Source organism: Diadema antillarum, unplaced genomic scaffold (genome assembly GCF_040938485.1).
Source record: "Diadema antillarum isolate AM-2024a unplaced genomic scaffold, OU_Dant_1.0 scf00000132, whole genome shotgun sequence".
Lineage (NCBI taxonomy): Eukaryota > Metazoa > Echinodermata > Echinoidea > Diadematoida > Diadematidae > Diadema > Diadema antillarum.
This window is the reverse complement of record NW_027271021.1, coordinates 569,289-593,427: the sequence shown is the minus strand read 5'-3', so window position 1 is coordinate 593,427 and position 24,139 is coordinate 569,289. Positions and strand designations below refer to the sequence as shown.

The window sequence follows — 24,139 nt, the reverse complement described above, 5'->3', positions numbered from 1 at the left end:
TCTCGTGGGCCTTCTTTGCTTAGTGTCGGTCTCGTGAACCTCTTTTGCGTAATGTCGGTCTCGTGAGCCTTGTATGCGTAGCGTCGGTCTCGTGGACCTTTTAAGTGTAGTGTCGGTCTCGTGGGCTTTGTTTGCTTACTGTCGGTCTCATGAGCCTTTTGTGCGTATATAGTGTCGGTCTCGTGAGCCGTATAACTCCTGGGCTTATTTTACTTGATGTCGAACTTGTGGGCTTTATTTACTCAGTGTCGAACTCGTGGGTTGTATAACTGGTGGGCTGTTAGCCCCGGAGACCCGCCGCTCTGCGGCGGGGTCCTGGCGGCTACCCCGCAGTTTCGTTCAAGTGAGAATTACGAACAACTCCCTATTGCCACATATACGGCAACTTCACAAATAAACCATGGCTAAATGTCCATCATAAACACAGTGACAATATACAATGAAATATACACTACCCCATTGCCTTGGTCCTTCTCACCAATTTATCTGGAAACTGCATAATTTTCCACATTTTTTAGGAGTAGGCGGTCTGCCCTAGTGGAGAGCTTTGCTGCTATATTGAACGTGTATATCCATCAGTACGCATCTACGCATGCGTAAACAATGACGTCAACGTTACGGACGCAAAAGGATATGAATAATGCATCATCGCACGGTGAATATGCATCATGTAGCGAGTAAATACAGCTGTCAATGCACTGCACTGAATGCATTGTGTGCGCATGTGCAAGTGATTGTGAGTTTTAGTGAGCATCGGTGAGCTGAAGATATTTGCCTTATAAGACAGCATTTTCTGCATCATAAGCAATGAAATGCATCAAACAGTCGCCGATGTGAATCATTTAGGTTTAGTCGACCCATGTAAGTATTCCCAGTAGTTTTTGTTGAAAAATTAAGGAAATACAGCGCCGGAACGGCACCCGTTTGGTACAACATTAAAATATCGATGCCAAAACGGCGCAGCCCCAACACTGTACGTTGTACGTTGGGGTTGCTGGTCGCAGTTAGTGGGCTGTATGACTTGTGAGCTGTATGACTCTTGGGCTGTATGACTTGTGAGCTGTATAACTTGTGGGCTGTATGACTCGTGGGTGTCGGTCTCGTGACGTGCACCCGAATAAATGAAGTGGGATCTTTTACGTGCATGAGTTGTGACTCTCTCATACATGGGACCTACATTTTATATGTCCAATCCGAGGGACATGAGCCTGTATATTCTCTTTCGCTAAGCGCGAGTTCAAAATGTTCAATGAACAGGTGGACCTCTACTGCAAAATAAATAATCATCATGAATCCCAATATTTTTTTCAAAGCCAAATGAAAAACACATGCATACACGGCCCCAAACTAACTAAATTCAGGACTTTTTTTAAATTGAATGCAGTTATTTGGAACATGGTTGCTTATTCACGAATTTGAATAACCGACGAGATTCCGTCGCCAGCTTGACATGAATTTGAATGCTCATTAATGAAATGCATACTCCTCTCTTAAATCTGAATGCTCCGATAGTGAATTTGAATGTTCCGATAGTGAATTTGAATGTTTCCATAGTGAATTTGAATGCTCCGACGGTGAATTTGAATGCACGGATAGTGAATTCGAATGACCGGATTTTTCATTTGATTGCTGATTCAGTGCTGCGAGCGTGGAATGCGTGAAATCAAATGCTCGGATTAGGAACTTAAATGACAAAAGTATGAAATTGACCGGGAAAACCTATAGTAATACAGGATACTTGTTGTCACGTCAATTCTACATGACTAATGTGCTCAAGGTGCTGTGAGAAGAAGTGAATTATGAAATACAAACATCATTACACACACAAATAAAAATGAAATGACCCTCAGATTCGATGTGATTATACAAGACATAAATTATATAAATAGTATTATGTATATATAGGCCTACTGTATATATATATATATATATGTTGGAAAATGAATGAATGGAAAGGAAATGAAGAGGTACCAAAGCCCAGTGATCCATTACCCTTTATTTAATCTAACTCCGACCTTCTTTTGCTTCAAAAGAAATATCAGCAAAATCACTTGTTTCGTTGTTCGTTGAAAGCATTTCATGCTTGAATAACGATTTTCAATCAGCTGACCGGCCGGTACGCAGAAAAGGGTGTAAATGCATGGGTCTCTCACCATTATCATTGATGACGTATATTTGACCTACATTTTACAAACTCATATCATCAAGGAAAGTTCATCAGTGTTCATAGTGCATATACTTGGTTTCTTCCAGCTATAGCTGCGTTTGGACGAAGTGTAAAGCTTTACCATATAGGTACGAGTTTATCCTTCTTTAATTTCGTTCATATAGGTAGAGGTATTATGTACAGTAATTGATATTTTGTATCAATTGATTTCCCTGGCATGTTGCTGTGTGGCCTTGTTAACGTAATCAATCTCTTATTTCATGGTTATGTTAAGAATATACATACGTAATAGTATAGATACATACATAATGCTAATTTCACACACCTATCTATAGTCTAAGGCTGCCAGCTGAGTTTGATTAATAACCTTTAGATTTAGAATATCAGTTATGTGTATTATTCATTTAGACACTACAGAGCAGCCACAGTCCTGTGCATCGATGCACACACTGCCTTATGCGTGGGCAAACGCGTATTAACGTACTATACAGGCTTGTTATACTTACAGACACAAAATGCTCGAGTTTTATAAATTTCTAAGCGAAGAAATATATATTCAGAGGATCATAAACGTTACTTACCCCAGCACTTTCTACCTTTGAATCAAAGATTTTCGGAATGGAAAAGACCACAGATGAGTATGCTGCCAGCCTCATGCTATCCTCTGCCATTGGAGTTGGAGTTGCGGCACTGGTGTACTACACAGCGAGATTCCTCCGAATCTTCTTTCTGATCAGCAAGTTCCATGGACCGATGGCCCTGCCGATAGTTGGTAATACGTATCATTTCAGCAAAGATCCAAGAGGTTTGTAAAATGTGTCAGTAACCATTACACATTTATTGGGTTAGTGATATAATCATGACTTTTGGAAAAGTAGAAAATAGAGAAACTAAACTAGTCCAGCAGTCAGTCGAACTTTTTTGTATATAAAAAAAATAAGCTTATAAAGTGTAGGCCCTAATAATTCCATAGGACCGCAATACATCTCTGTCAAACATTATCAATCAGTCAGACAAAGTAATTGTTGTGTTAATGTTTTCATTCCACCATTTCTGATCGATATTTTTGGGGTTAAAATGGGTAGCGGTCATGAGGAAGTTGAATGTTTCATCGCTTTGCACAGAAAGATGTTTCTTCTATTACGCTATTTTTATCTACTTGTAAGTAGAATAACTATGACAATGCACACTAACTTCTCAGGAATAGATTAAATTTATACATGTAGAATGAGGAAAAATTACAGTAATTAAAAGCACACTTCTTTTTGTTAGTCACTTTACACGATTTTGGCATTTTCAAGCCAGATTGGAGTTCACGAAGAAATATTCTTTAAAGAAATCATATTCTTTTAATATCTCACGCTGAGTTTGGTTCCAGATCCTAAAGCCATAATAGAACATACACAGTCAAAATGTCATGGAATATAGCAAGCATAGTCCTTTGATTGATATGGCGACGGATTGCAAGGGTAGTTGCGGGATAATGACATGGGGATAAACGTCTACCAGTTCTCTTAGGTATTGGAGCTTACATTTACTACAATTCTCTAATTTTTAGGATTTATTGTTGGAAGCATATTTCTGTTGGACTAACGCGTTATACCATTACATCTGATCTAATGTATGAATAGCTGATATACCAGTAACCAATACATGCAAACCAAAGTCCAAGTAAAAAATATGGCCGAGGAAAGAGGGGCGGTCTTTAAATGAAATAAGAGGAAAACTGGGAAAGCTGTAGAAAAAATAAGATAAAAAGCACTGCAAAACTGGTGACTATCCGAAGCTTGCGCTTTGAGAGTCCTCCTGTCGAAATGTAAGCAGTATGCATGATAATGTTTTTGTTTTTCTGTTATATACAATGGGGATAACAAAGTGAGGAAAAGAGTCTTGCTTCATGAGAGATGTTAAGGGTGACAATGGGAAGGGAACACCTCGCTCTATACCACTTTTATAATGTTTCAAGGTTGGGGTGGGAGGTACAAAGACACCTCATCGGAGGCGCAGACATTCAGAGGTAAACATGTTCTATTCTGTTTCTTATACCATCTTGAGATCTGAAAAAAAAACCCTCCATTCTTCTTCCTCATTCAACCATGCATTCCGTACTTGGCTGTCTGCATACCTCTCGCGTCCTGTATACAATGTTATAAAATGGGTTCAAGAATGTAGCCAATTTGAAGCGCTGAAATGAGTCACGTGTGCTTGTATTAATTTCTCACTAACATGCACGGCCGACGTCACAATGTTTGCACTAGCAGTGCGCACTCAATCACTTGTTACAAGTGCGTCGCGCGCTACTATTGACCGATTCGGGTTCGTTGAGGGCAGCAGACATTTTACGGCACAGGGCGCAGCCATGGTGTGTATCAGCCGACCCCCCCCCCCCCCCTGCTCTCCCCCACCCCGGGGCAACATGTTTATCACGCACTTGTAACAAAGGTTCGCGCACTAAGCAAGCATTCGCGCACTCAGTACGAGACGCCCATTGGCTAAAGCAGTTTTTCATTCTGCGCGCGTGCTAATGTAGGGAGAGGGGTGGGGGAGTGCGGAGGGGGGGTCGGCTGATACACCCAGTATGGCTGCGCCTATGCTAAAAATACACATAGCGCGTCACAGAATCGGTCAATACGCGCTGTTAATCCTGTGAACAACTTCTAGTTCGGGCTGCCGGCCGGCCTTTCTTGTGTGCATCTTTATGTGTGGCGTAGGCCTACGTATACTCTTATACGTACAGTACTTATATGTGCGGGATTTCCGAGTGCGACGTGTGTAAATGTTTGGGACGAACATCTTCGGGCATCTTGATCCACAAAGATAAGTGAAAAATACTGTTAGTTTTCGACCCATTTTATAAAACAAATGATGCACAGGATTATTTCGTGGCGTTAGTGGAGATGTATAGCGCACTCGAGGGTATTTACAATTGTGAAACATGCACGAGGCGGATGCATCATTTGTATAATACTACCATACCAATTTTGATATCGATATCATAATGTGGATGGGGGGGGGGGTAATGGCCGACCATCATTACAATCATCGACTTTGAGAAGACGGTAGAAGTCATTGCATGGAACTCTGATTAAGCCCCTCTTCACTTTCTTTTTCCTTTTTTTTTTATTTGATTTTTGTTTCGTTAAGGTTATCAGATAGAAACAAATTCAAGCTTCACAAAGTCAGGATTTTTTCCATCCAATACAATATAAGAGTTGATATACATAAATCACATAAAATTTGTATAGAACTTGTTTTTGTAACATTTTGGTGCCTTGTCTCTCGGTGACTGTCAGAACTATAAGAGTTCAAATTCAACTCAAGTTCAATTTCAATTCAATTCAATTCAATCATAGTTTATTTCCAATCAACGAAAATCAAAAACATAGTACAATGTATACATGTCATTAAATGATATTGTTCAAACGCTTGCAAAAGATTCATGTAATATACGAGACAAATTATAGAACAACATATATGTACAATAATAAAGAGGAACACTGTACAAATACTACGTGGGCGAGCGGAAAATAAATTCGATCATGGAAAATAGTGATCCACTAAAAAGCAAAGCTTGTCGGACGTGGATCGCTAGATAAATAATGAGTGAATGATATACTATTCTATAACAATATACATGTAGTTATTTTGAGATACACAGGTCGGGAAAAAAATATAGAATACCAATGCTATAGTGCCCGGACACTGTTCATTGAACCACGTGTACCGGGGAAATATGACAAGGACAATACATTCGTACACACATTCAATTACCCACACGCATATACACTGTTGGACGCGAGACAGTACCGAGAGGAGAGAAGACGGTAACAATATACAAGTCTACGAAGAACAATAGACGGGAAAGGAAAAGGAGAGAAGAAAGAAGAGAGGTCTGCACACAGAACACGCCAAGTGCTGCGACATCAGGACAGGTGAAAGCTCAAACATAAATTATAGCAATTTAAATTATCTAAGATTATAAGTAGAAAGTAAATGTTTTTTGAGTTTATATTTAAATGTGACAAATTTGGGGGAATCTTTTAAACTATTATCTAAATTATTCCAAAGTCTGGGTCCGGTATAAAGAAATGTATTTTGGGCATGTGCGGTTCTCATTAACGGAAGATGGAATTCGTCGGATCGTCGCGTGGGATAGTTATGAACATGACTGTTTCGATGAAATAAATCGTGGAATATTTTAGGTAAAAAGGTACTATTGTAATTAAACATAAACTGACCAAGTTGAAACACATACAAATCATTTACTTTTAATATTTTATGGTCAGAAAACAAAGCATCTGTATGTTCTCGGGTATGTAAATTAAAAACAATTCTAAGCGCTTTCTTTTGCAATAAAAGAAGTTTATCAAGTAACATCTGATATGTATTACCCCAAGCAAGAATCCCGTAGTTTAAATAAGGGAGTATCAAACTAGAATAAAGAGTTAATAATGCAGATGAAGGAAGATAATATTTCAATCTATTCATTACGCCAATGTTACGTGAAATAATTTTACATATGTTATCAATATGATTCCTCCATGAAAGCTTGTTATCAACGCAAACACCAAGAAATTTAAAAGAAGAAACTTCTTCTAAGGGAGTAGTATCAAATGTTATATTGCCTGGGAGGCTATCTAAAGAATTACTAAAAAGCATAACTTTTGTTTTTTGAATATTTAATGACAATTTGTTTGCGTATATCCATTGTATAACCTTTATCAATTCTTCATTGACTGTTCTTATTAAGATATTTGGGTCAGGGTGGGAAAAAAAAAGATTAGAGTCATCCGCGAATAATATGAATGATAGTTTCTCCGAGGATCTATGAAAATCATTAATATAAATAATGAATAACAATGGGCCTAATAAACTCCCTTGTGGAACACCACATGCAATTGTTTTACTTTGAGAGTCAAAGCCGTTGACATGTACAAATTGGGATCTTTCTGATAGGTAACTCGTGAACCACTCCAAGGCCTTTCCACGTATTCCATAATGAGACAGTTTGGCGAGAAGTATTCCGTGGTTAATCGTGTCAAAGGCCTTGGAGAAGTCCAAGAAGATACCTATTGTGTGTGAAAGTGTGTCGAGTGCGTGTGTGACTTTGTCGATGAGGGCAAGTAGTGCGTGTGTTGTGCTGTGATTTTCCCTGAATCCAAATTGAAAGTTTGAAAATATGTCGCAGGTTTTAAGAAAACGTACTGTCCTGATGTAGACTATTCTTTCAAGAATCTTAGAAATAGAAGATAATAAAGATATGGGTCTATAGTTATTGACATCATCCTTCTCCCCTTTCTTATAAATAGGAATTACTTTCGCAATTTTCATGCTATTTGGCACATGGCCAGTTGCAAGCGATGAGTTGATAATATGTACTAAGGGATCCACTATTTGAGGAATTATGTTTTTTATCAAATGTTTGTCAATTCCGTCATGGCCAGGACTTTTACCTTCTTTCAAATTGGCAACAATCTTTATTATTTCTTCTTTATATGTCGGGCCAAAAAATATAGCTTTAGAGTTAGGTGTATCTAAAAAATCACTAAAAGATTCACTAGAAAGAGGAATATTTTGAGAAAGATTTTTTCCAATTGAAGAAAAGAAGTCATTAAAAATTTCAGCCATGCCAGCGGGAGTGTTGCTGGAGGCATTGCCCCACCGAACTTCAGAAATATTAGATGAATTGTTAGGTGTATTCATAGCATTCTTTAATGTTTTCCATGTGTTTTTAATGTCATTTTTATATTTGCTTATCTGATTAACATAAAAAAGTTTCTTCTGCGTACGCAATAATTTGGTGAGTGTGTTTTTGTATGAAACATATTTTTTCTTATTTTTTTCAGTGGGATTACATCTATATTTATAAAACAAATTATTTTTCCTATTTATAGATCGTAATATAGACTGGGTTATCCACGGGAGTCTTGGAATTTGCTTATATCTATTTTTTATGTTACGCAGGGGAATATGGTTATCGATTTCGGAGGTAAGAGTAGATATGAAATAATCATAAGACAAATTGACATCGGTAGTGTTGTATACAGAAGACCAATCGAGTTCTTTTAAACTGTTTTGGAGACTTGTAAGATTATCTGCAGTAATCTTACGACGCTTATAATAATTATTTTGTTTATTCAGTTTAATTGGAACCTGAGCAAATATAGGAAAATGGTCAGTGATGTCTGAGAGGACAATACCAGACTCAGGAAGTGGAAGAACATTACAAAAAATGTTGTCTATGAGGGTAGCCGATTGGCTGGTGACACGGGTAGGCTTGGAAATTAATGGTAAAAACGAAGCAGACATTAATGTTTCTATAAATTCTTTTGAACTGTTTTGGGAGTTACATTTCATGAGATCGATATTAAAACCGCCCATCAGAAATGTATCTTTAATAGATATCATGGGATTTTGTACTAAATCCTGCAAAACTGTCAAAAAATCATTCAAATTTGACCGAGGGGGCCTGTAAATTACACCAATCATAATGTTTTTTCCATGTGGATTTATCAATTCAATAAAAAGGGATTCGAGAACATCGCTCATAACACTAATCTCCTCATGTATAATATATTTAAATTTTTTCGAGATGTACAAACCAACTCCTCCACCAACTCTCTCATTTCTATTTCTAAATACAAATTCGAATCCGGGTAAAGAAAATAAATGACTGATATTAGAGTTCAACCATGTTTCTGTTAGCCCTATGATGGAGCAAGATTTATGATCTTGGTTTTCTAAGAGTAAGCGCAACTTATCAAAATTTTTATTGATACTGCGTATGTTAAAGTGAGCTAACAAAAATGTTTCATCAACTGTATTCGTGATCCGATTTTTATACTGATTTTCGGTCAAATAAACACACGATGGACTCTGGACTGGATCATTTGAGTCAAATCTATATTCAAATTCTTGTGCTGAGGTATTGTATTTATCGGATATGTAATCTTCATATAAACTGGAGATCATATTTGCATGATCAGATTCAGAGTGCCTTACTGTGTTATAGAATTCATCATTATTCAAAGAATTAAAAGCAAAGTTTATTGTGTCAGCCATGGGTTACAATATAAAACATTCGGGAATTAATAACTGGCCTCCCGCCTGGTCCTAACTCAGCAGCTACGTGGGGGTATGCAGACCTAAAAGAAGAAAGGAAACCGAAATGCGTACAGAGAAACATGAAACACAGACAAAACAAGGAAACGAACATGAACACAGATGACACAGAATCAACATCGTTGCGGATGGTACACAAGGCCATGGGCTCGTATACAATACCTAACATGAACTTATTTAACAAACAAAGACTAGGCAGAGTAGGCAAAGTACTAGGCAGCGTCCACGAGCATATTAAACTTCTCGACCACTTAATGACAAAATAAGGAACCAGTTATTGTTGTGGGTTTTTTTGGTAGTCGGATCGCCTATCCAAAATAACTAATTCTTATACCATTGGGATTTATAATCAGTACGAACAATTATATCAAAGTAATGCAAAAACACATACACACAAAAATGCAATTCCATTGTTGTTAAAATTTTCATCAAACTGATATGCAAATACAGTGTACAAACAAAATTGCCCAAAATACGAGTACACAATGTGTAAATACATAAAATAATAGATAGCCCAATCTGTCTCACTGAGTGAGTACCCTAGATAAAAGAGCGAGGGTGGGAGGGAGAGAGAGAGAGAGAGAGAGAGAAAGAAAAAAGTGAGTGAGAGGGGGAATGAAAAGAGAATCTAGACAACAAATCTTGACGAACTGAACAAAACGGCTATGCAATTAACTTATAACATTCGTGGGTATACATGTGTCTACAGGTGTGTGTGTGTGCATAAGAAGGCAAAAGCAAAGCCGAGAATAGATGAAAAAAATAAAGGCGTGTTGTCACCTGGGAAAAATGTTTGCACAATTATTACGTCATTACACTCTTGCATAAAAATAACGTTCTGACAACAGAACGCCTCCCAATCTCCAGTTATTTTAAATATGTTATGGCTTTGAATTTTAAATAACTAATACATTAAGACGACCAACGGCAGTCAAGGGGCCAACATCACCTGATATGATACAACAAATTGCCATAACTATCCATGAGTATAAACAGCACCTATAAACAAGCCCAAGTAGTACAGCAACGAAGGTTGCTGGGCGACGGTGTCCCAAAACAGGTGATCCGTGTCCCTCCCCCCCCCCCCCTCCAGCTACCGCAAAGTTCATAATAACAACATTCCAGAAATGTAACAAATTTTGTCAATCATTACTTCTTTAGTGTTAAACGGATGCATATTTTCCGGCGGTGTACAAGTAACAAACACAACATAAGACAAATTACTGAGACAGCTTCGTGTAGCAGAGCTTTAAATCAATCTTATCGTATTACATTATACTAACAAACATTTTATCTTTGTTAAGTATAATTATATATAAAAATGATTATATGAGTTAACTTTCCCTGGAACTGTTACCAAAAACAAAACATAAAATGATAATTCTGATTACCGAGAAACTACATGTATTACAAATACAAACATGTATTTAAACCTGGTTGGTACTGGAAAAGGGGGGCTCGTACAACAAATACATATATATCTTAATTTGTGATCAACTTTATCCATTACACAAACAAACAAATGGGGTTTATGTAGATCGTTTTCCTATTCCCTTTCTTCCTTATCATCTGATTATTTTTTTTTCAATACTGGGTTTGATCTGAAGGTCATACATGAGAATCAGCATTCCACACGAAAAATAAAGAACTTGATGTCAACATGGACATACATTGTGGAATAGATATTATGAATAAATGCGTACTGTATGTATTACTTTGTCTTGACTAGAAAATGGAAATGAAAAGGGAAAAAGAAAAAAAAAACTTCATATTATGCGTATTATGCTTGGAGAATTTTCACACACATACAAAAACAAAATGTATTAAACTTTAAAGTCAGCTTTAACACAGGTTTCAGTCATTTTAACAAATAAAAGGATTTTTCTTTCTTCATTCTCCTCTTCCTTGTTTATTACAAAGTGGAAATAATTCAAAGAAGAAAAGGTGTGAAATGATGTCACGCAGCAAATAACCTGCTTTAAGTTTACTGTCACTATAGACCTATTTCATAATACAATTGTAAGTATAACAGGTAAGGTAAAAGCTAAATCCAATTTACCTTCATCTCCTCCTTCTCCTCATTGCTTTTTTTTTTTTTTTTTTTTTTTTTTTTTTTTACCTTTCATTCAGTCCTTCAGACCATTACCTCGGGACAACACACAAAAAAAGTTTGAGACCCTTCTAGACCTCCAGGTGCCAGGGAGACAGGACATCCATAATATGTTTATTCTATGACAATGGCAAAAACACCTGCCAAGTTACGAAAATGTGATCATGCGTTCCCAAAATGAAGATCAAAACTTTTTTTTATTTTGTTTTTATTAGAACAAATTGAGATCAATTACAACATTTACAACAATCAGTATATAATTACAAATCACAGCAAAACAAAAAGGTTACACAAAATAGAAAGGTACATCAGCAAAAATATAATACCCTTAATTAACATCATCCATCCCCCTGCCCCCCCCCCCAAAAAAAAAGCAAAGTGATGATTTTATGTAGGTTTAATCAAAACAAACTTAAATGATTTAGTAAATATTAGAAAATTAAAAAAAATCATAATAAGAATGCATTAGTTTTCTTAGCAAATGAATGATAACATTGATGGACACCAGATGGTCAGATAAAGCAATATACATATATAAAATTTTCAATTACTACATCAAATAAATTGAATTATACAATTATTAAAGTTGGGTTGTATGGCAAAATATGAAATATGATGTCCACAATCAAGTATTGCTAGAAAAAACACTAATAGAGTGCAGTATCATTACAAAAAAAAAAACACTAAATCTCAACAAATTATCTTTTTTGAACATAAGATAAAACAATTATATTCTGTTGTTCTTATGATGAGTTGACTATAAAGAAATAATTATATATCAAATCGCCATTTTTTTTGAAATGTGCAGGTAACTTATTTCTTTTCTTGGCTATCGAATATTCTAACTCCTGTTGTTTTTTCACAAATGCTTTAAACAAAGCATAATTTGGCAGATTATTCTTAAATTTACAGATATTAAATATGATACTTCAAAAGTAAAAACAAATATGTAATAAATTTATCAGTTGAAATTCCAAACATTTTTTCAAAATTAGTGACATTTATTTGAACATTATTTTGGGAAATTTTGGAAAAAAGAGCTAACCAAATAGGAATAACCTTTTCACACTCACAAAATAAGTGAACCATTGTTTCCTCACTTTTATCACAAAAGACACAATTAGGTGAGTCTTTGGATTTAATCTTAAAAAGGAAATCATTTAATGCAATAGCTTTATGAAAAATCTTAAAATAAATTGATCTCATTTTAGTATCTATGGTACAAAAAAAAAAAAAAAATTTGCTGTATGAACTTTTTCCCAACTAATGGTCAACGGTATAAATAAACGTTTATCCCAGTAGGCATATCTTTTGTCAGGAGTGTGCGATCCCAATAATAAATTGTACGTATTGAAGATCAAAACTTAAAATTGGTCCACAACGAATTACTCCGGGCCACGAACAAAGGGGAATGGGGGGGGGGGGGAGGTGTACTCCTAGATCTGAAGGCAAATTCTCACATTGTATGCAATTATGAGATATTTTATACAGTACAAAGATGTCAATTCTTGTGTAGCTATTGAGCACACTTCGAAGCTGATTTGGAGTTAAAATTAAATTCAGATTCGATACTGTTTACATTGACTAATGTTCAGAGGCTACATATTGCAGGAAATTATAGGTGGTACAGTAATTGCAAATTCATGCAAATTCTTGCAACTATATAGGTTGTGAAAAATAACAGTTCTTTGCCTTTGAATTAATGGATACACATCACAATTAACATTGTACAGGTTATATATATATATATATATATATATATATATATATATATATAATATCTAGACAATGGAATTTACTTTCTATGGGTCTGACGTCCCAACATATAAGCATAGATAGGTTACATTTTGAATTTATGCAAATTAGGCATTTATCCACCGCTCAAATTCTAGGGAACTTTTAGTATGTGTTTTTGATAGCTCGTCCAGGTTAAATGCATTTGGAATGTTTTTTGTTGCAATTGGTTTTTGGTTATTCCATGATTCGGACCTAATCGCAATCATGACCAAAGTCTCATAAAGATAGCTGAACTATGTCTATAGTCATTTCATGATTTACATCATTAGGCGTTTTCACATCAGCCCGATAAAAATCCAAGCTCGAGATATTTTCCAATTTCCCCAAGTCAGAAAATAGCGCGCTATTTCGAAACATCGGACTGATGTGAAAACGCCTATTGTGTAGTCTCGATAATTTTCCTGCAGAATTCTTTGTCAACAACATGGCCATAGCAAATCAGTATCGTGAGAAATCTGGAGGCGTCTTCCGAGTTTGGATGGGTCCACTGCCTTGCTTGATCATTTACAGTCCCAAACACGCAGAGGTAAAGTATTGATTGAATAGTCGGCTCGAAATAAAACGAAATCTACCGTAACAGGTTGACGAATGCACCCATTGATAAATTTAAGAATGGCGTGACAGTATTGTGTGTAAAGCGTCGTCTGGGCGTCGTGTTGTTTCGCTAAAAAAAGTGTTGTAAAAAAAAAAACAAAAACAGGAGCAACAGCAGAAGCCATGCATGGCAAACCAAACCAACGACGACAAAAGGAATTGGGACAAAGAAACTTGCAAACTGATGTATTAGCTCTTAAGTATTTTGTTTAATTTTTGTTTCTCCTGGGCTGTTTTACTCAACAAGATTGCAAATGCTGCTCGTTCAACGGTTTATCAGTATCCTTTTTAGTGTTGTCAGATTGAACGATCAAACGCATTTGGGAACGCAGGGTGTATCAGTTACAAATTGTAGTCGTTCGTGATGTGAATATTTCTGAAATGATCATGGAATCTCTAGTGCAGACCAAAGGTCCGATAGACCGAAAGATTTCAGTAAATTCCATAGTACTGTGACAAACATACACACACACACACACACACACACACACACACCCATAAAAGCACGCACACTCCCCCGTGGTACACACCTTTAATAATAATGAATTTATCTATCCGTACACGTCATGAGCAGTTTTCCTTCAAGCTTGCATTTATTATGCAAATGAACATAAATACATACACAGATACCCCAATCCCCCTCCACCACAAGCACACGACACCACAGACTCATCATGAATTACATGAGGGTATAGTACTTTAAGAAGAATGAGGGCATATCTAGTAGGACTACGGGCCTTCGGTATATCGAACCTTCTTTGCTGCTGTTTGTTTGTTTGTTTGTTTGTTTGTTTGTTTGTTTGTTTGTTATTTGTTTGTTTCTTATGGCCGTAAATTTGTTCAGGCCGTGACAGTAACGTATTTCTTTTATTCAACCAGGTCATACTACGCAGCAGCGGTCATATCAAGAAGGGTTTCCTTTATAGATTCCTTGAACCCTGGCTTGGTCAAGGACTATTGCTCAGGTATGTCATAATCACACCTGTGCTTACACCAAACAACAAAAATAACAATGACAATGATAGATACGATAGTAGACATTTGGTAATAAGGTTCCATTACATTTGCTCCTGCGACAATTAACTGCTCCCGTGAAATATCTGCCTCCTTAGCCAAACATAAATTTTACCCTCACACATAAGACTAATCCTTATCCTAATCTTCACATCAAATTAAACCTAAAATCGACTCACAGCCCTAAGCCTAACCCTAAGTCCTTGGAGAAAATAAGACCGGAGCCATTGTCGCAGGAGCAAATGTCATGTCACTGGTAATAATGAAAGTTACAGACAAGACCTTGAAGTACTATAGTAGAACAAACACTGGAAGTCATCAAACCTTCACCAGGTATATGTATTATGCACTCGCAGACCAGCATAATTTTTCATGTAAAAAAAAAAAAGTGGTATAAAAAAGTGGTGTAAAATGTGATATTTTCGTAAAGTTAGAGCGAAAAAAATAGAAGTAATTACTAAAACCATTCGCCACACACTCATATTTTGTGGAGGAATCTCGTCGTCACACCGGTGTTACATACAAATTGGTGCATTGCATGTGAATTTGTAAATAGACCAATGAAGTGCACTATCATAATACTTGCCTGAATAGACAGACTCTATATACAAGGATATACCCATAGAGACCATACCACGTCTCTGATGTCCTGCCAGTCTAATCCTTCAGGGCGTAAGTGCCGCTTTACTGTTACAAGGTCCTACGTTGTCAAACTCATTCCCACAGCTCCGGGAAGAAGTGGTTCCACCGCCGCAAGATGCTGACACCAACCTTCCACTTCTCCATTCTCCTAAACTTCATGGATGTCTTCAACGAGCAGAGCAACATCTTCGCCGATAAGCTGGATGAATTCGCAAATCAATTTGTCTCTGTCAATATTTTCCCATTGGTGACCTACTGCGTTTTGGACATAATCTGCGGTAATAATGGTTATCTAACTTAACGCACTGGTAACCCAATTTCATTAATTTCATTTCGTTTTGTTTCAGTTGTTCACTTTGCCAGAAAGGTTGCAGGAGAATGTAGCGAAATTTACTTCGAACTTAGTCTATCTAAAATACTTGAAAGAGGTTTACAATGTATATGTTATTTGGAGGCAGTGATTTAGCCTCCCCTTACATACAACATAAAGCATATCCTGATATTCCATAACAAAGGGGAACTAGAAATCCTACAGACTATGGATTATTTTGACAACATTGGAGGCTGAGATTTATATCATTAAACTAAAACATTCATCATGCAATATATCTATCCAATGTAACAATAAGAGCTGCCAGAAGTTGTCGAGCAAAGAGTTTAAAGGGATGGCGATAGTTCCAGTTGAAATGTTTTTGAGATTCAGGTTTTAACTTTTTCGTGAGATAATTACAAACTCCTTATACGAAACATCATAGAGGATACGATTCTAAGAGCAATTCAAAGTTTGTTTGATGACAATTGGTTTTGAATTGGCTGAGATATCCCAGAACAAAGTGGTCCGAAGAAGTGGTGGGTCCCACCTTTGATTAGGACCACCTGCTTTAATTTGTCTTTGGATATCTCAGCCATTTCAAAACCGATTTTCATCAAATAGACTTAGTATTTCATATAACGTATAAGTGGTTTCTAACTATCTCTCAAAAAGTTAAAACCTAAATCCCTATCTCAACCAGAACTTTACCATCTCTTTAAGGTCCCAGATTGGACTACTCATGAATCCATTCCCAATAAAGAAATTTCGAGAAATAATTCAGAAGTTATGTCTATTCTTGTCATACATTCGTGTGCTTATTCTCCTATAGACAGAAATCCAACAAATATTTTGGGTTTCGATATCAATGCAGGGTATTTCACACTCCTCTATCAGGTATATCTTACCAAGAATTTAATTTTCAGTCTGTTGACGGAAACGTAGGTGCACAATGGTCATTTTTCCCCATAATTGTGTGCGTGTTTGCTTGTGTGGTATAAAGGTGAGTCCGAAAATCTTTTGTTCAAAAGTCAATATTACTGTCAACGTAAATCAGTGGCTTATTGTGTCACCCTGGACCAGGATTCCGTGCTTTTCAAGAGGGGGGGGGGGGTACTTCAGTCGTATATTTACTGGACTGGACTTACACTTTTTTTCTAACTTTTTTTTGAGTGCCTACAATTCTCTCGAATCAAGTCTAACCAAACCTCACGTTGTAGGAGGTAAATTTAAAGTATCGTGTTGGAACGACGTCAAGTCATAATCACCTTGCGTTCATCGTTAGGTCTCACTTTTCGTTTTCTTGATTTCGTTGCCACAGAAACAGCGATGGGAAAGCATGCAAACGCACAGGGACAGACAGACAACGAGTATGTGCTTGCCGTCCGAAGGTAGGCCTATTATAGGCCTAGCTAATAATTCTTCATTAGACTACATTAGATATGATATGAACTACATCACAAGAATAGAACTAGTATACCTTTGTACTCCCTTTTTGTGTTTTTGTAGGTTCTCTTTTCTTCCCCATGTTGGTTTTTGGCTAAATCTTGATAGCTCAATATGACACACATTACATACATTCTGTCAATTATCTGTCTAGTATCTATCCTCCTGTCATATTTGTAATTTTCGTCATTGTCACAATTACTACATTCCAACTTTGTGGGATCTTCTCAGAGATTCAGACCCTATTAACAATTTCTGTACCACATCTGCATAAGGCATATTTTACAACAATTGAGCATAATAGAGTTCCTATAAATAGCTTAAAGTGTGACATATGACGAGAAATAAATATCTTTAACTTGAAACCTTCTATTGGAAAAGTAACAGGGGGCAAGAATGTGTGACATCGCAATTGTAATGCAAACGAACACACACACACACACACACACACACACACACAAACCAACACGTACGTTATGTCGGAGTAAACTCGCAAATGTATGAATTCAGTAAAGTTGCAGACGGCGAACTCTATCACCAGCACGGTTCTACATCACGGAAGACTAATGATAAGCTCTTCGAGAGAGAGTCTATTTGAAAGAAAGGATTCAGGGGAAGTCATTCCCTTTTATTGAATTGTCTTTTCGAAAGTGCACTGAAGATAGCTTCGAATTTCTTTGGTATATACTTTCAGACTGAGTGATCTGATTCTACAGAGGGTTAAATCTCCGGCTATGTGGATGGACGTCATATTCGACAACAGTGAAGCAGGCGAAAGGCAGAGAAATTATGTAAATATTCTTCACGGCGTCACATGCAGAGTAAGTATTCAGTGAGTCTGCATTAAAAGATAGATACCTGCGGTTTAACCTGGAATGAATCCTACACTCCCAGGAAACAATCGCAAACTGTTGATATTGTTTAATGATGGAGATAAATACAGGGTATCAATACCAGCCAGCTAGACTATAGAACTTCAGTGCTCATTAACAATTCATGATGATGATTGTGGTGATAAACAGAGCTGTATACACTAGAGCCAAAAATAATTGTTGAAATTGACCTATAATTAGCATTTGAAATATGGGGCAATGGCTTATATAATATGTTAGATTAGAGACGGATGCTTTTTCTATCTTTCTAGGATGTTTAAAAAATGAACAGTTTCTGGGTGGATCTAGGAATCTGACAAGAGGAGGGCAAGCAGGTGGTGGTACGTCCAGTTGTGTTTACAAGAATAGGTCATGTTATAACAAAAGCAAGGGATCTATCTAATAAAATTCAGAAAGTTTCAAAACTTTTAAAAAGTTTGAAAACTCTGCAGCTTAACTCTTTGGAAAAAAAAAACGTGATAGCATTTTTTGCACAATAAAATGAGTCAGATTCAGAGCTCATATTTATAAAATAAACTTTCTTAGTTCTGCTTTACATGTCTGTTTCCCTCTCATAGGTATACTATCTACCTTTTACAAGGATTTGTCATGCCTCTCGCCTTCATTTGTTTTATCAATTGTCAATTTCTATCATAGACAACAACAACAACAACAAGAATTTTACCAACCAACAAATACGTTTGTTGCAATTCCTTTAGCCGCCTAGTTCTAATGTAGGTATATTATATGTCCAATGTCTTTGTAAGATGATTCAAAAGAGACTTCTTGAGCCCCTAAACCATCAGCACCATGCCGACTGGGATGATGGGAGCGTTGCCGGGAAACGGAAACGAGTTGCTTTCTTGGATCTCCTCCTCCAGATGCACAGAGAGGACCCAAGTTTCACGCTTGATGACGTCAGGGAAGAGGTCGACACCTTCATGTTTGAGGTGCGACGAGACGAATATCGGCATTATTTCAGAAACTCTAATGACTACTTAAAACCTATTTATTGGATAAGTGTTATCAGAGTAATTTCATAGTTATCAAAGTAATTTCATTGTTGACGAAGCTGTTCATGATGGACATGGCGCGACATTGTAGATGTAGATGCCGTAGCTCTCCTTGTTTTATGTAACCAAAACAAAATCGTTTCCTCTGTAAACATGCATACTATACATGTTTGTTTGTGTACTGATTTTCCAAACACAAACAGAATACCAAACCTTGACGAATTTTTATGTTATATGGCATTTGTTTGACCAGCTAATCTTACTAATTTCATGTCATTGCATACTCATGTGAACTCTCCATCCCTTCACAGGGTCATGACACCACCGCCGCATTCATCTCCTGGGCCATCCTCCTAATTGGTCTCCACCCAGGAGTACAGGCGCGTCTTCACGAAGAGATGGACCAAGTGCTTGGTACGTAATATGACGCCTCTACACATACAGTAGAAATATGGTAGCAATGATAGGATTGACTTCACCATTGTTCATAAAATGACTTAGCTTTCAATGCTGCGTCACGAAGTTATACCACAGATGCGTAAGAGGTAACAGAAAGCAAATCCTGGAAAATTACTCCAGTTAAGGGTGCAGCTTTTTAATAGTAGACTGTAGCCACCATGGATAATGGTGTAGGGCTTCCCTCAAACTAATGCACTATGGTTTCCTCTTTCTTTTTGTGGGTGAAATTAGCTGACTGCAGTAAACTATTACTAACAAAACGGTGACAGTTAAGTTTGAATCAATCTGCAATATGGCTGTGAATGAGTCATAAACATGGACTTATTCTTTCATGAAATACTGATCTGAATGTAGTCATACAATTTTATGTAATGTTCATAACTTCAGAGGCTTCTGAACGTTCTCATTCACCTTCACTTATTGATACTGCTGAAGAAATGCACTCGGGATAACGCTCAGCAGACAAATTATGAAATAGGTGTTCACAATGAAAACTTACAAATACAATATATACAGTAGTATAGGACTAAACTGTTACGTTTAAAAGCACACGCAGCTGATCGCGACACAATGAATTACTTTACGTGTGTTCAGTACTTGCACCAGGCGTTCTCATGCACTTAAAATCATATTAAGGCTGCCATAGCTGTCAGGCATTTTGTTGGAAATATTTAGCATGATTCTATTGTTCCACAATAAGAATTTCAGGTTTTGAAATCAAATTTACTTTTTTTTTTAATTCTATTTGATTCAACATGCCTCTATGTGACTAATGTGTTATTTGTTCCTGTTTGTTTACAGCAACAAATGAAAGTTGTTGTTTTTTATTTGCCTTTAAGATTATGTTCCTTAGTATGCATCAGTATACATCGGTATGAAGCAAATTCCAATCCTGACTTTGTTAATGGGAAAATGGATAATGGAAGCTATGTAAATGAACTAATATGATTTCGGTAATATTTCTCAGCAAGGGAATGTGATATAAAAAGAATTGAAGTTGAAATTATTCTTTTTAAATGAATGTCGATCAAGAACTATGTACAAAATTGGTAAACGGTAATGATGCAATCCACTGTTCAACTTCCCCATTCTTTTTAATGTTTGCAACTCTTGGAAGATTTCATTTGAAGATAATATTCGACACTTGTTGAATGATGTAAGCAAGGAAAAGTAAAAACGTGTTTTTGCTTTGTTTTGGGGGTTACAGTTCGTTATTCAGAAGGTTCGTTATTACGAAGGTTCTTTAGTCCCAAGGTTCGTTATTCCGAAGGTTCTTTATTCCGAAGATTCGTTATTCCGAAGTTCGTTAATCCGAAAATGAAACAAAGCTCCTTATTCCGAAGGTTCGCTACGGACGTTGTCCGATCAACGAACCTTCGGAATAACGAACCCTATTTCATTTTCGGATTAACGAACCTTCGGAACAACGAATCCTATTTCATTTTCGGATAAACAAGGATTCGGAATAGCGAACCCTATTTCATTTTCGGATTAACCAACCTTCGGAGTAACGAACCTTCAGAATAATGCCACATATATGTTCCGATTAACGAACCCTTTTTCATTTTCGGATTGACGAACCTCTAGGTATAGGGAATTTGTGTGTTTCGGATTAACGAACCTTCAGAATAACGAACCTTCGCGTTAACAAACCTTCGGAATAACGAACAGCACCCGTTTTTTTGCACCCTAATAGGAAACGTGTTGGACGATGATAACATTACCCCTAATCCGAGATTCATATCGATGATTATGGCAGATGTCGCTCCGCTGAAGAAAGATTTGAACTTTCAATTCCATCACTTTGTCACTGTTTGTTACGAAAGTTTGATTTTTAAAGGGACCTTCTACTACATGTCAATTTGAAACTGCTTTATATATCAAGTTCAACTAAAACAAACATGAAAATCTAACGTTAGAGACCATTTTATGGGAGCATAATTGTATTTCTTTATTAAAGCAGGCGATACGGACCGTCCCGTGACAGCGCAAGACCTCACAAAGCTGTCGTACCTGACGTGCGTTGTTAAGGAGACTCTTCGTCTAATTCCTCCAGTACCTGCCATTCAACGGAAATTAGAAGATGATATTGTTCTTGGTAGGTCAACATACATATATTTCGTCCTGCACTGTACACTGTTGAACTCAAAGATCAGAGAAGAATTAAAGGCATGCGGATCAAATCTCCGTCAATGAAGGATACTCAATAAAACTTTCAACACCTCTACACGTCATGGCTACAAATCTCCATTATTATCATCACAACGATGCCTGGATATAACAATTATGTTATCAATAAATTCAGATAAGCAAAATTAAAGCAACAGTAGATATGTCATGAATTATGTACAAAATGACTTGTATGATAATTATGTCATTATATACCATAATAAATATGCTCATAAAATTTGATGTTAAACTATAGATATATATAATGGTAAGAAGAAGAGCAGGTGGAGAGCTGGGGAAAAGTTTCTGTTTGACAGTCGGATACTTTAAATTGAATAAGAGCAAAAGAGCCTTTCCAAAACTTAATATTTTTCTTCTGTAAGCACATTTATTTCACCGTGAGGATTTAGAAAATGATTGTTTAGTTAATTTTTCCTGTAATGTTTAAATTCATGGTGTCACTGTTCGCGGATAAGAAAACTATCTTTGCTTACAATAATCTTTGGCCAATTTTATTCGTTTTATTAATTTTACCCTCATGCAGATGGGAAGGTTGTCCCGAAGGAAACAATTATCACTCTGTCGATCTACAACCTTCACCATGACCCTGAACAGTTTCCAGAACCGGAAGCATTTAACCCAGATCGCTTTCTCCTTGATGCCAATATGAGGCGGCATCCTTACGCTTATATTCCATTTTCCGCCGGACCAAGAAACTGCATAGGTAATGTATTCTTCAGTAAACGATTACTTTTCTTTCTTTTGTTTCTGATCCATCTCATGTCAAAAAGCTTAAAGAGCTATATAAGCTATTATAAGCTTAAAATAGCTTAAGCACAAATGCATAGCCTATGAAAATGATTGAATCGAATTGAATTCAGTAGAGTCACGACTGCTCTGCTCATTGCTTTTTTTGCAAAGGGATTTATGCCCGTTCGAGAGGTAGATGAGGTCAAATTGATAGTGGATTATTTTGGCTCTAGAATTTCTAAGATCATCACTGTTACTTCATACAATGTACATGACAATCGTTATATCATTGTTTATCTGATTCAAAATCGTATCCAACCAACAGGTCAGAAATTTGCTATGATGGAGGCCAAGGTCGTCTTGTCCAATCTTCTGAGGAGATTTTCATTCCAGTCCGTACAGACGATTGATGAGGCAAAGCCGATAGATGAGCTGGTCATGAGACCGATGGAAGGCGAAATCCTCGTCAATGTTAGCGGGAGAAAGTAGACCATATTTCCAGTCAACTTTCTCTTACAGGATGCATTCCACGAAAAGAATTTGCCATCGATCTTGTATTCATCATCTGAATCATTACACTATAGCGACTTAAATTTTGAAATTTAGGTTTGTTCTTTGTCAGCTAATATGAGACACTGTATGAAATTTGTATATTTTGATATGACATAAACTCTATCAGCAAATTAAAATTGTTCTATGTAACTCTGTTTGGTGCAAGGAATAGTTTTGGAAAGTGCAAACATTGATGTATGCATCTGGATACGTTTCACAAAGAAGTCAGATAGATTTAATACAAAGCATGCGTAACTCCGAAAACCAAGCGTAACTGTTACTGCCAACGTTAAATCTTCTATATAAAGCTCTAAATCAATGTGTAAGTCATGCGTAGGACTCACAAGTCATGCGTAACTTTACGCACAATCTAAAGCCCTGCGTATAAGGTTAAGTTATAGGCCTATTTAGGCTTGGCCGTATAGTAATGCTCAATCGAAAAAGGCAGAGGTTCACCAGCATATGAACTCCTACTATTCATTTATATCTTCTCTGACGTAAAGTGTAATTATTTGTCAAACTAGAATAGCTACTCCAATTCAAAGATGAGTTTTGAGCCCTTTCTGAGGTATTTGCTTTGCTTTATATCTGTTTATATTCAGCTGTCAATTATGTATCGTTATTCTAATGTATTTTTGTATGTAAGTTTGTATATATGTATTTTGTATTGTTATTCAAGACCCCTTTGTTACTCAGTTATTAACTGAAACGGCTACACCGTGAAAATAAATCGGAATATTATAAACAAATAAAAAAAATGATCATTTTGCTTTTGTTATGTTTTTATTTGTAAACAAAACAAGGACATGTTGACATATATACCAATTCCATGATCCTATTCTGGACACATGGCAGGTAATGACACACTTACAAACAGTGAACAAGTTACAACATAGTTACAACATAGATTTACAACAAATTTGACGATTGACAGCAATCACAGAAAAATCTACATAATCACCTTACATTTTCCCATGCAGTATAGGCCTATACATTTTAGGTTGATTTTAGTGTCAGTCCAACTGTACTAACCTGTATATTTTTCCTGGATACAAAAATATTACATAATTTTAAGTGTTGATATGCAATGCATATGTGATATTTATATACATTACAGACTGC

At 36.5% G+C, this 24,139-nt stretch overlaps 1 protein-coding gene across 2 annotated transcripts; it reads left to right on the top strand.

Moving 5' to 3' along the window:
- The first annotated feature begins 712 nt into the window (after window positions 1-712).
- LOC139720699 (cytochrome P450 4V2-like) lies at window positions 713-23,654 on the top strand. 2 transcript variants are annotated; one of them, XM_071632054.1, is made up of 12 exons: window positions 713-861; window positions 2,777-2,972; window positions 13,604-13,722; window positions 14,670-14,755; window positions 15,531-15,724; window positions 17,078-17,147; window positions 17,897-18,023; window positions 18,842-19,024; window positions 19,399-19,501; window positions 21,510-21,644; window positions 22,260-22,439; window positions 22,791-23,654. In XM_071632054.1, the coding sequence occupies exons 2-12, from the start codon at window positions 2,786-2,788 to the stop codon at window positions 22,952-22,954; spliced, it is 1,548 nt and encodes a 515-aa protein (XP_071488155.1). In that variant the 5' UTR covers window positions 713-861; window positions 2,777-2,785; the 3' UTR covers window positions 22,955-23,654. The 2 variants fall into 2 exon arrangements, with proteins under 2 accessions (XP_071488155.1, XP_071488154.1); XM_071632053.1 differs by having other exon boundaries at window positions 21,507-21,644.
- The last annotated feature ends 485 nt before the right edge of the window (window positions 23,655-24,139 follow it).

Coding starts and splice junctions, on each gene's coding strand:
- LOC139720699 (XM_071632053.1), top strand. CDS start 2,786: ATGGAAAAGACCACAGATGAGTATGCTGCCAGCCTCATGCTATCCTCT. Junction 15,725..17,077: donor CGTTTTGGACATAATCTGCG/GTAATAATGGTT, acceptor TCGTTGCCACAG/AAACAGCGATGGGAAAGCAT. Junction 22,440..22,790: donor CGGACCAAGAAACTGCATAG/GTAATGTATTCT, acceptor TCCAACCAACAG/GTCAGAAATTTGCTATGATG.